Source organism: Manacus candei, unplaced genomic scaffold (assembly GCF_025592945.1).
Source record: "Manacus candei isolate 608988 ecotype Guabito, Panama unplaced genomic scaffold, ASM2559294v1 h1tg000035l, whole genome shotgun sequence".
Classification (NCBI taxonomy): domain Eukaryota; kingdom Metazoa; phylum Chordata; class Aves; order Passeriformes; family Pipridae; genus Manacus; species Manacus candei.
The window spans coordinates 1,898,481-1,911,597 of NW_026138083.1; the positions used below are offsets into that span (position 1 = coordinate 1,898,481).

Consider the following 13,117-nt stretch of genomic DNA (forward strand, 5'->3'; position numbering starts at 1 on the left):
GTTTGAGCCACAATGTTCTCCTGCTCCTGCAAACCCCAGAACCCTGAGACTGATTTAGAACTCTGTTGCTATTTTTAAGGCACTTGACCAAGATATTTATTTCTCCAAGTGATGCTATGTTGATCAACTTAGATGAACTTTCTCCAAACACTGACTGTATTTGTTGCTTCTAAACGTGTATTTAATCCCACCTAGTTTTTAATGGAGCCCAGGTACTCAAAATTCTCCACAGAGTAAATTTAGACAAGAAAGAGATTGTTTTTCCCATCTTTCTGATCGGGGTAGTTTTATAAGATAGGCCAAGTCCTAAAATCATACTGAAAACGTGGCAAAGTGAGCAGAAATTTATTCCTTTCCTGTGTGCAAGCCTGTTGTTAAATGTTACCTTATGGGCAAGCTCTTGAAAACCACCCAGGAAATTGTTACCTTTCCCAATTCTGACTGCAGAACAGATATGGGGTGGAGGTGAAGATATTTCAGTGAGGTGAAGTTCCTTATTTAAGGTATTCAGTAACAGCAACAGATAAGGGTCTACTTAGATCTAATTTAAAAAAATTAGATATACCTTTATTATTAGATAAAGGGTCTAATTATATCTCATTTTAAAAATGCTTAATTAAGAGCTTGGGATACCTTGTGCCAGAAAATGTCTAGTTAATTTTTGGGCCTGAAGAACTTTTTCTTAGCACTGCAACTTCTAAAAGTCTGTATAACACGTTTTCTTACTCATTTTTTTTTCCAGCTTCAATGCTACAGGTTTTACCATATAATTCTACCTAAAAAAGATGAAACATTTCTCCACTCTGCTTGCAACAGAACCAACTTCCAAAGGGATTTCACATTAACAACTAAAACACAAATGGGAATGAGCATAAAAGGTATTTTGTAATAACTGCATGTGTGCTAAAATACTTCAGAGCTCTGTAATTTGCAAATCCCTCTTGTCTTTTTGGTAAAGTTCAAATGTAGATGAAAGAAGAAACAAGCAGGATTCTTGTGTGTTCAGTATGTTTTTTGCAAGTTAAATTGTGCTGCATGTTTAATTATGGCAAATAACTTTTTCTCCAAACCGTTGCTTTCTGGCTGCCATGAAAACAAAACTTAGTGAACTAAAGATGAAAACACAAGGGTTTTGGGGAATTTCATGCTTTTTACCCATGAATTTTGTATGGCTGATGACCTATTCCATATTTTCTTGACACATCCAGAGGGAAGAGAGCTTACAAGTCAAGTTCTGATCCCCTAATCTTGTGGACAGAAGCAACTAAACTTCCACAGGTATGTGTAAAAACTTTTGATAAAAACCCTTCAGCCCAAAGGATGCTTAAATCCAGTGTGACTTATCCTAGAACATGCTTTAATGGTGATAGTCCAGAAAAAGCAGAACAAAAAGCATCACAGAGGGGAAGAGGGAATAAATATTCTTTAAGTGTAACGAAGGGAGGTGGCCAAGCTCAGCTTACATTAAAGCCCTGATCAAAAAGTACAAACCCTTGCTCAGTGAACACAGACAGAGCACAAAGTGCTGCACAAGAGTAGCTGAGCACACCACAAAATCTGTGGAATGTTTGAGATGCAGCCCGGGAAGGTGAGCTCAAAAATTACACTCCCATTGTGGTTTCCACCAGCCCCAAAATACCTCCCCAGTCCTGTGACACTCCCATTGTCTCTGGCCGGAGGAAAAGGGCAGCACAGCAAGTCTGAACATCCCACGGGATGGATTCTTGGAGTGCTGGAGGCTGGGCTGTGGAGCAGCAGATGGAATTCCCTGGGAAAGGACATGCAGAGGAGCACAGGCATCCCTGGGTGGTGCAGGGGAGAATCAAACACACCACTGCTGCCTTTGTGGGAGGCTTTGTTCTCCCTGCAGGACTGTTCTGGCACTCACAGAAAGGCAGAGACAAACAGCAGCTATCATCTTTCTCTGCCAGCATGGAAAGGGAGAAAATCACTTGGAAAGGGAATAAAATAAGGGAAATAACAGTGTCAAACTTGAACAAGTTTTCCAACTTGCTAAATTCAAGCAATGTCTTGGAACTTTGAAAACTATGTGTCTGCAGTGCTGAGATCCTTTAGAAATGTCCTAGGAAAGGTGGCTTGGTACTTCCAAAATGAAAGAGCGTTTCCAGTGTCCACTAATTAATCTGAAATAGGAATGGGGTTTGAAAAGGGAGAAGAAATTGGTTGAGAGAAAATTACCCTGAGCAAACAATTGGAGGGAGGAGGAGCCTTTCTCAGCAGGCTGAGGAATGAGAGTGCAGGAGACCGGGAAGACACAACTGCAGACCTGCCCAGAGCAAGCACACTGGGAACATCCCCGTGATCCTTTCGTGGCAGTAGGCTTCCAAAAATCTATCCCCCAAGTGGCAGTAGTATCACTAAAACTCTCCAGGAAGGGTGCCAATAACTGCTGCCAGGGTGCTCTCAGTGCACCAGTGCAGTGCTGGAGGATGTGTTTCCTTGGGAGCAGGTGTTGGCACGGGGAACAAACCCATCCCGTGCTCCACCAGCCCCGTTCTGTGCTCTCTGATGCTCCCCACTGACAGCTCCCAGTCCTTGGGTGGTTCCCTGACTCACAGGATGCCTGTGTCGGAGTTTGCAGCAGGTACAGGGAATTCCTCAAAGGGAGAGATAAATACTCTAAGCCTTTTAATGGGGTGCCAAGTACAGGGGGAAGCCAAGTCAGGATCAGGCATAAGCACATTCTTCCCCTTTGCTATCTGGTGTTATTCCTGATTGCGCCGTGGAAAAGACCTCCAGCTTAGAGAGTGGAATTCTGAAGGAGGACAGATGGCTGGAGGCTTGGACTTCTTCAGGCCATGTGCCTTCTGAGTCCATTTGCAATGTTTTGTCTGTCAAAACATGAGCCTCCTCCGAGCTACTAAGGAAACAGGCTTTAAAATCAACAAATCCAGCCCACGAGGATGACAGTGGATGTGACTACTGTACAATCCCATTTTCCTGGAACAAGGAGCCATGAGAACTGCTAATGAGTTTACTTAAACTGGGAGTCTGGGGCTTGCCTGCACAATCCCAGTTCAGCAGCTAAGGTAAATAATACAGCTTTGGGAGGCTCGCTTGCCTCTAGGACACTTAGCACCATTAGCAAAGGGGGAGGAATCTTTAGCTGCAGCACATGGAGCATATTCCTGCAGGGTCAGGACAATGGGAAAACAGCAACTCACTAAAAGAAAGAAAGCAGCTGCTTGTATTTATGCTTGTGATGGATGCTCCCAGCAAAATGGTCAGACAGAACAGGGAATATCCATCCAAGGTCTTGACATGACACTCACAGCTGTGCAAATAGCGCACACGGGGAGATGATTCACAGTGACCAGATTTCCAAAATGCCCCAAACCAGGCCCTCAAAGCGAGATGTTTTTTTTGTGAGCTTCCCTCTGGGCCCTCGAGAGATGCTCCAGAAAGGGCTCTTTGCAGCAGAATGCAGCAGTTTCACAGATTAACAGCTTGAACAATTGGTTCGGGATGGGCTGAGGAAAGACGATCTCTGCATGATGCATCCAAATGTACAAGAAATTAATTGGCATCTGTGAACAGTCGGGACAAAGAGCTGTCAGAGTGTCAGCTTGTGTCCTTCTGTGGATTCCCTTGGACCTGCAACATTCCTATGGCTTGTCCAAGTACTTAATATTCAAATGGCACACGTAACCAGGGTTCACTTGTTCGTGTTTGCTGCAGAACTTCAGCAAGTGGGCAGCACTTGTTGCCAGCAGGAGCCACCTCAGGTGCTCCCCACTTGCTGAAGTTCTGCAGCAAACATGGACATATGAACTGAGCTGGCACTTGGATGAACTGATGGCATCCTGAACCACATAACAAGGCCTTATTTTTCCTGTCACAGCCTCTCTCCTCACCCCGTCCTCCAACCAAACAGGTCTAATGCTGTTCAGAGAATCATAGAATGGTTTGGGTTGGAAGGACCTTAAAGGTGATCCAATCCCACCCCCTGCCATGGGCAGGGACACCTTCCCCTATCCCAGGTTGCTCCAAGCCCCATCCAACCTGGCCTTGGACACTTCCAGGGATGGGGCAGCCACAGCTTCTCTGGGCAGCCTGTGCCAGGGCCTCCCCACCCTCACAGGGAAGGATTCCTTCCTTCCAATCTACACCTAAACTCTTTCAATTTAAACCCATTCCCCCTTGTCCTACATGTCCTTGTAAATAGTCTTGCCCAGAGGGGAACAACCCTGGAACTGAACTTGTCACATTCAGGCTCTTTCCAAACTAGTCCTGAGGCATTTTTTAAGTACTCCTTACATACAAGAATGGGGAAAACGTGGTGTGATGCAATATGTTACAAAAAGCTCTCCAACACGTTCCTGGGCTCAGCCTAAGGAGTTATTATAGCTGTATTTTAGGTTCTGTGTTAGCAAATAGCTCTAACTCATAGGAGCAGATCAGAACTTGGTGCAGAGGCTCCAGACTCCCAGTCCATGCCCTTCTGAGGGGCTCTGGGCTCCCTGCAGTCCGGCCCTGAACACTGGAATGCTCGTTAGTGCTTGTGGCACATTAGTGGCCCTCCTGCTGTGCATTCCAGGTTTGGTTCCCTCTGAGCTGGACCTGCAAACGTTCCAGGAGCCCTCAGGGAGGGCAATCAAAGCAGGGCAAGTGGAGCTCATTAGGAGCTGCATTGCAGAGCAGCCTTCTGTGCCCCAGCCAAGATGCCAGGGAAGAGCTGCCAGAGGCACAGCCAGGGCCAGGCAAGGGCACCTGCACTCACCACCTCTTATGTCTTTTGTGTGCCACTTGCACATCCCTCACATATATATATATTTAATATAAAGTGATTTCTGTATGAAAAAGGACATTGTGAACTGCTCCTCCTTGTCCCTCCCTCCTTAACAGAACAAAGGACTCTAGAGATGCAAAATGTAGGCTTATTTGATTTATTCACACTTAATTAACTTCTTGAATTAAAAGCATAGCTTGAGTATGGTAAGTTACTTTGAAAAGAACCAGAAAACTTAACAAAAAAAAAAAAATCCCTGAGCCCTACGATGAAGAGAGCCCTGAAATGATTTTGCAGGGGAAAAGTAACCACAGCACAGAAAACAAATTCATTTCTTTCCTCCCACCACAGAGAAGGAAAAAAGCAACTAACATCCACCAAGTCTAGGCAGAACTCCTTGGAAAAAAATGTCTCTGTCATATGAGAAAGTATTGATCTCTTGTATTACAATCTGCCTCCCTCCTGTCCTTCACATTTGCAGTAGCACAAAGGGTGATAAACAGACTGGAGAAATATCAGAAGCTCATTTAGCTGAGGAGCAGAAAACCTGCTTACTTTATTGCTTGTATTGCCAGCATGGGAGCAAGGCAAGAAAAATAAGTTCTTTCCCCCTCTCAAGTTTACAGGTTATTTGGTACCTTTGTTTGGTCCCTTTTTTTTCATTCCAGTGTCATTAACATTCTAGGAAAAGCCAGTATGTTCTTGCAGACTAGGCTTGACAAAATTGAATTAATTGGCTGATTTGCCTTTGACTGCAATAGGAGCAGACTCAAATCACAGTAAAAAACGACTCAGTCTTGTATGAGGCACTGAGTGCAGCTATTTATGGTTTTTATCAGGCAAAAAGTGTCTGTGAGCGTGAGTCAACTCAGTTATTTGCTTAAAATTGTTTCTTACTCTGTTTTTTGCTCCTCCCAGTTACAGTGATACTCTCCCAGTGGACACTTCCAGGGATGGGGCAGCCACAGCTTCTCTGGGCAACCTGTGGCAGAGCCTCCCCACCCTCACGGGGAAGGATTCCTTCCTAATATCCAATTTAAACCTACTTTCTTTCAATTGAAACCCGTTCCCCCTTGTCCTACATGTCCTTGTAAATAGGTCTGGGCATCCCAATGCCTTCCTGTGCCACATCTGGGAATCTGCCTTGGTGAGCAAATCTAGGAGTGACAGTGAAGTGGGAACTAGCTATCCCAGGATGGGGACAGGGGGGATTAGTTAAGGTCATAAACTCAGAATTTAAGGCCCAAGTTGTTGAAGTTGAAGCACAGCACTCTGTACAGTTCCTGCATAAGAGATCTCCCTCCAGAATAACCTCCCCTCAGCTTTGCATCGTTCTGGGGGCTCCTGGCACTCACTTCAGAATTTCCCAGGAAATTTTTACTACCTACACCTTTAACATCCACATGTTTCCAAACACTAGTAGTTATAAAAATGCTCTATCTCAGCACTTCAAAACCAGGACCAGTACATTTATATCTATTTACTCCAAGCCCAGGAGTGTGTTTGGCCTGTGCTACCCCCATATTCCGTGTTTAAAGGGAGTGGACACTGGTGTTCAAACAGAAGGCCCCTCACACTCCAGCATGATGTCAGTAATTCAGCTCCTCAGAGCGTGTTATTGTTTTAACCAGAGGTCTCCACACTTTCACATGGGTTATAAAATACTTAGTGCTGCTGGACTGGAAGGAGAATGTCATACATCTGCAAACAATTAGAAGGAGCTGGACTTCATATTTGATTTACTAAACAATAAAACAAGCTGAAGTGTGACTGTATCTGTAAGTTACACTCCCTGGGAGCCTGGGGCAGTTATCATAGCAAAGTCTTTTAACCATAATTAAATAAATCCGCACTGGGACCATTGCTGATCAAGATTATCTTTTATAAGATATTTTCAGCAGTGAAAAAGCACGAAGATCATGAAGTTGAATGCAGGCTTTAAGTGCTCCAAAAGTCTTTTATCCTTTCTTTCAAGCACACTGTCCACTGCCCCTTTTCCAGCTGGAATTCATTCAGTACAATACATTTCAGCTTTTAAGCACTAATATTTCCATGCTTTCTGCATTTAGATTGAAATCCTGGCATGAGGAAATGAGTAGCAAAACTCTTGATTCAGTCAAGCCCAAGATTTCAGCACAGTTTGTGTGCTTGGGTTACAGTGTTCTGGTGCTGTAACAACAGTTACTTGTTATAAATTAACCAGAGATTGTGAATTGAGTAGAAATATTTAGTTGCAAGTCTCAGTAAAGTAATAGTAATGCACCACCACCAATCTTCTCCTCACCAAAACAGAAACCTCAACCAGTTGTTGGTCTCTAACTCCCAACCTTTATTTGGGATACGAGGTATTTAACATGCTGTTAGTCTTCCCTACTCTATCCCAAATTTATACCCCTAAAGCCAGGGCAGCAAAAGGGATGGTCAGGTCTGGAAGTTTTCTAGCATTTCTCGCATTTTTTAATCAGACCAAAACGTTTTGTGCTAAAGCTGGAGCAGTTTATTGTGATTCACCAGGGAGGAGGAGTGCCAGGAGCATCACCTGAAGGAGGGAGTGCCAGCCCAACCCAGGAGTTCTGCTCCTGGTTCTGCCCCTACTTTGCCAAGTTAAACTAAGAAAAAAAAAAAAAAAAGTAATTTTCCATCCTTAGCTCTGATTTTCTCTTGATAACCCCAAGTGAATGCCCAGGGTTGAGGGGATCACAGCACTGACCTCCTGCTTGTTCTGTGCCTGACATTCTTGAATTGGGGTGACAGAAAACGTTGAACGTGAGCAGATAAGCCAGAAATGCAACTCTGAGGCTTTGCCTACAAAAATAACTTCTCCATGATGATTACTATGCTCCAGAATGACAGGGAATTTACTTACTAGTGATAAATAACGTTCTGTGTACACGAATACCAGGGAGAAGGAAACTACCACTGTACATTACAGCCTGCCCTGATTATAGTCACTCAAGTACTATTTTATGTGATTATACTGTTACAGGCCACAAAGTGGAAAAGATGAACCATGAGGTCAAGTTTTGCCCTCTGTTTTCAGGGGTATCCCACTAATGTGCTTGAAAAGCAAGTTTAGGACCAAGGAGTAGAATATATTTTTATGAAAGAAAACAAAACAGTGGACGAAACATTTGTTACTTCAGCAAGTAGAAGAGTAAACTATTTATATGAAATAATAAATGAAAGAGTCTTAGTTTACAGTAGTGCTTGTGAGTCTGGTTGCTGAATGCATACAATTAACATTGCTAATGCCCTGAGAATTTTTGGCACTGTGTGTGGTGTATGTACTCTCAGATGAAAGCTCTTCATTGCCATAGTTTCAAAGAGTGGCCAGGCTATGACTAGAAGCAACCTGGCAGGGTCTGCCTAGAGCTACTTCCACAGGGATCACGAGAGCACAAAGCTGTTCAGATGTTTGGTTCCTACCACTGGAGAAATATTCCTGATCCAGGATGAAAGCACTGGACCCTCCTGCACTGCAGTCTGCTCTAAGCAGACGTTCACCCAGTGGTTATTTTTTGTCCCATTCAGCATTTAGTTATTGAAAAACACAGAGTTCTGCAAACCTTTAGGAGCTGTTTCTGACTTGCTGTCTTGCCCGCTTTTTTCACAGCACTGCCTCTCCTTGACATACTTAGTACAACACAAAATGCTGGACTAGAGTTGCCCTGAGGGTTTTTTTTTTTTTTAGGAGCTACAGACAACAGAATTAATTCTAAATAGATGGAACAGACTGTAAGGCTGCAACGAACTGCACGGTCTGTTCCTTGCTCAGCGCCATGCCTGTGATTTATTTCACATATCTCCAGCGTGCACATGTCCAGTTCAATGGAGAACAACCCCTTCCAGTCAACGGGAGATTCCAGGCTGTCACTGCCCTGGCAGTGGATTGCTGTCCCCCACACTCTGACCATTCCAAAACTCAGCCTTACCTTGGCACACGTTGTGGTCGCTCTGCTCGTACCCAGCCGCGCACTGGATTTGGTGGGTTGGGTTTGGGGGGGCTCGCTGGGGGTCGGCCGGGGTCCGGCGGATCACGTTGTTCCGACCGCTGGTGGATTCGGCCGCTGCCTCTTCCCGCTCATTTACAATAATTTGGGCCGTTCTGGGTAGACAGAGGTATCCTCCATAGTGGTTAACACATTTCATCCCACCTTTACATGCATCTGGGACTATTTCACATTCATCAATATCTGTGGTTAGCAACAACACAAGGCATGCTTTTAGCAGGCGGACCTCCTGCAACAGCCACAATACAAACAAAACAACCAGATGTGCACACAGCCCTCCCTGCCCAAAACAGGGGGTGCAAACAATACCGGTGGCGAGTCTGTCTGCGAGAATGAGTCACTGTACCTTTGCACCGTTGCCTAACGGGATCCCACTCGTAGCCATCCGTGCATTGCTGCAGAGAAAGAGAAAAGAAGCAAAGAAATTAGGCTGCTCGGGATTCTTAGTTTTGGAAGAATAATCGAGCGTATTCAGTGAGCTCACAGTTTGGCACTGAGGGAAAAGCAATGTTTGCACACCTTGGTAAGCTAGAAAAATGGCTGTGGGTAATAGCTATGGGTACAGCACTGGGTTTTGCATGAACAACAAGTCTGGGTCTCTTCCAGCTTGGAATATTCTATAATGTACAGAGAGAGGCTCTGTCTCGGGAAGTTCCCAAGGTATTGTTTGTTGTAGGATGGTTTTACCAGGGCTGGAGAACAAAGTGAGCAAAGCATCACTTTCTCCTTGCCCTGTTCTCATACACTGTCTTAAAGCATCTGTCCTTTGGCTTGGCTCAGCTGACCAGTACGAAAATCTTCTCAGGAACAAACCAGCAAGTTTTTCTGAATTTTGGTCTTGTTCACACAGCCTTCCAACAGGTGAACACGATTCGTTCCCAGGGCCTGGGGGGGCTCTGTGCCCCTGGCCTTCATCCTCTCTCCCATTAGCACTCTAGCACGGCTGGGAATTCATTCACATGCTTTTTAATCACATGACTCCAGGGACTGCCGTCGAGGAAAGACAATTTACATTGTGAGACACGCGATAAACCGTTAGAGTTTATAACGGCAGGACTACTTATTTATACAAGACTTTGCAAAATTCAAACAAGACAAGGCTCGGCAACTCCTCATATCAGTGCAGACTAGCAAGTTCAGCAATAATTTTAAATATTCTGCCCTGCATCTTCACTGTCCCTCTGCCCAAAACCACTACATTGTCTAGAGCAAAGTCATTTTAATCACAGATCGCAGTTGCAGACACTGAGTAGCAAAGTATCCCGGTGCTACCAGCTGCAGCAGAAACATTTAAAATATGAAACTCTCAGTGAATCAACGGGGCTGTGCTGTGTGGGTGCATCCTGTGCTGCTCAGGATATTGGTTTAATGGCCCCATACAACAAAAGAATTGAGTCGGCTAATGGAATTAGTCACAGCCAAGCAAGCTCGATCTTGTTGCTACTCCTCTGCTGCTCAGGGACTTACAAGTGACAAACTTGACCTTCTGATGCCAAGATGCACGTGTTCCACGTACTCTCCTCAAGTTATTTTGAGGAACTCGTTACTGACTCAGCAGTGGGACTGAAAATGTTCTCTTGCCTTGCAGGTGACACCAGCGACTTGGCAGCGAGCTGGAACTTTGAAGGCTCTTTCTCCCAGAGGGGTAAGTGGACATTCCCTAAAGGAATGACTACATGCTGAGTTGACAACACCAAAGTTACTGTAGCTATGAAAACGCAGACCCGGGGGAAAACAGCTAATTCATGCATTTACTGAATCACCCGATTCCTGTTAATGCACAACAGAAGTACTGTGTGTTTAACTGCAAGGAGCCAAGTCCATCTATTACTGCAGCCCAAGGCACTTGTACAATAGCAAAGGATTTGGCCCTAAGTGAATACAATGTTTGCATGAGAAACAGTAGCATCCCAAGAGTCAAAGCTCCCAAAGCTAAGCTTTTTGTTTCATCTCACACTGCTGGAAGTCTAATGATCATGGAAGCACCTAAATGTTAAGAGCTCTTTGGAAATGAAGCATAGGTACCCAAGTTATATAGACCTGCTACAAACTTTCAATTGGCAAAATCAGAATTATGGAGGCTTATCAAAAAACGCTACTTTATTTTTAAAAAGGAACATGTAATAAATGCAGAAAAGGAGGAGGAGGAGGAGGATCCCTGTTTAGTCTGGATTTTCAAAAGGTACTTAGATCTTCAGTTTCCACTTACACATAGGGACTTGGAAAAAAAAGTAAATCACAGAAGCCTCTGAATAAAAGTACTCCCAGCCTTCAAATCCCTAATGCTCCTAAAGCCCGGTGTTAAAGTATTTTATGACTGACTTCCTGATGCTCACTTGAGGCTTCTCTAAGCCCTGACTTCTACCAGAAGGTCCAACTCTGCAATATTTACTTGCTGGAGCCATCCCACTGACTTCAGTGGGATTACTTGTGTAAGTCCCAATCTCAGGCTTTGGCTGTGGTTCTCTAACTTTTTGCATGTGTGCAGAATTTTCTGCTTGTGTGGCATTGCTGATGTCTGTGCACACATCCAGAGGTCCACCCATATGAAGCAAGTTGCAGGGATTACAACTGTAATCAGATGTGAAAATGTGGGTTTTTCCCCAGCCCAAGCCGATGTAATTGTCACTCCTTCCGTGACATGCACTATGCAAGCCAAAGGCTGAACACGAGCACATTTAAAAGAAAAAAAACCCTTAAAAAACGCCTTTAAATCTCTTACCCTGGCACTTGGTTGCAAGCAGGACCTATTTCCAGCACTCCTGTACGATTTTATCAAGCCAGGCAAAACCAGTGCTCAGAAGCAGCTCAGAAATGAACAGTCCCGTGATCACTGCAGGACTCAGATGCTTCATTAAGAGCCCCGAATTTGGAAGCACTTACATTTTGTTAAAAGCAGCTTGAAACAACCTTAAGAAAACACTAAAGAATGTTCGACCTAATCATCTGTCAAATTCCATATATTTCAAGTGAAGGTCCTAGGGACCCTGTCTTTATGAAAATGGATTAAAACAATATTAGAACCTCCTAACTTTGTTCAGTCCCTCAAGCTGAGTACACAGCTAAACTTTTCAGAGCAGGCAGTCGAAGCCTATTTTGCTCAATCCTGTCAACTTTTAAACGGTGTTTCAGGGCAGGAACGGCTTATTTTATGGTTAACATCCGAACTCCACGACCTCTGCAACACACGCTACACGCTGGCAAGAAATTCGGTTTTTCCTAAGGGCCATTTAGAAAAGAATCCCCGCAAAAGCAGTAATTAGTTCCGACTCTATTAAGCCTTACCGTGTACGTTATGGTTTCCTCAGCTTCCTGCGAATGTACTGTAATGAGAACGAGAGCAGCCAAGAACATAGCTGTCAACATCGTGAACCTTGAAAGAGAGGAAACACAAATCAAACGGGAGTGCTCTCGGCGCTCTCCATCGCCGGGGGAGGCAGCGGCACCCCCGGGAGCGGGCTGGGAGCGGGGCGCTCACCCAGCCCCTACCTGGGAGAGGCGGCCGGGCGCTCCCGCGAGGAGACGGGGAGGCTCGGCCGCCCTTCCCAGCCCGGGGGTTTTATCCAGCCGGGGAGGGGGGCGGAAATAACCGGTCCACGGAGTTTTAAAACATCCCGGCGCTCGACGCCGCACCGAAGCGGGAGCGGCGCCGGGCGAGGCGCGGGCAGCGGCACTGCCCCGCCGGCGCACGCTTTGGGGCGGAAAAGCGACTTTTCGGTCAAAGCAATGCGGGGGGGGGGGGGACACACGCCGGGCACCTGCCGGGCTCTGCCGGACCCGCTCGTACCTGCGGCGGGGCCGGGCGGGCGGCGGTCGCTGCTGTGTGCGCGGGCTCCGCTGCGGGGCCGGCGCCGCTCGCTCTCCTCTCGCCGCTGCCCGTGCGGTGCCGGTGCGGTGCCGGCGGCCGCTCGCTGTCCTTCCCGCGGTGCTGGCGCCGGCGCGATGCCGGCGGCCGCTCGCTGTCCTTGCCCCGGTGCGGTGCCGGCAGCCGCTCGTCCTCCTCCTCCCCGCGCCGGTGCCGGCGGGCGCTCGCCGTGCGGTGCGGTGCGGTGCGGTGCGGTGCGGTGCGGTGCCGGCGCGGTGCGGTGCCGGTGCGGTGCTGTGCCGGTGCGTGCCCCGGCGCCGGCCCTGCGCTAAATAGAAGCGGCGCTGTCCCGCCGGAGCCCCGCACGCCCCCTGCCGGCCCCGCGGGGCCGCGGCGGGGCGGGGCGGCCGCGAGCGGGGCAGGTGCGGCCCCGCCGCCATGTTGGGGCCGTGAGGGGAGCGCGCGGCGGGGCGGGGCGCGGGGGGCCGTGAGGGGACAGCCCGCCCCTGGCGGGTCTCGGGGGTGTCTCCGTGGGACAGCCATCGTTTTGGT

At 46.9% G+C, this 13,117-nt stretch overlaps 1 protein-coding gene and 1 long non-coding RNA gene across 4 annotated transcripts in view; one reads left to right on the top strand and one right to left on the bottom strand.

Annotated features, from left to right (window-relative positions):
* The window catches only part of LOC127473366 (uncharacterized), a 52,380-nt gene extending 47,308 nt beyond the window's left edge, over positions 1-5,072 (top strand). The window contains exons 6-7 of one of the 2 annotated variants that reach the window (XR_007905390.1): positions 743-878; positions 1,209-5,072. This is a non-coding gene — a long non-coding RNA (uncharacterized LOC127473366). Of the gene's footprint in view, positions 1-742 lie in introns of both variants that reach the window. The other variant, XR_007905389.1, reaches the window with a different exon arrangement.
* Positions 1-12,687, bottom strand: part of EFEMP1 (EGF containing fibulin extracellular matrix protein 1) — a 41,964-nt gene extending 29,277 nt beyond the window's left edge. The window contains exons 1-4 of one of the 2 annotated variants that reach the window (XM_051792888.1): positions 12,548-12,687; positions 12,046-12,133; positions 9,107-9,155; positions 8,683-8,943 (exon numbers count right to left, since the gene is read on the bottom strand). In XM_051792888.1, the coding sequence (XP_051648848.1) occupies positions 8,683-8,943; positions 9,107-9,155; positions 12,046-12,126 (391 nt within the window). In that variant the 5' untranslated portion in view covers positions 12,127-12,133; positions 12,548-12,687. Of the gene's footprint in view, positions 1-8,682; positions 8,944-9,106; positions 9,156-12,045; positions 12,134-12,249; positions 12,341-12,547 lie in introns of those variants that run through there. The other variant, XM_051792889.1, reaches the window with a different exon arrangement.
* Positions 12,688-13,117: the final 430 nt, after the last annotated feature.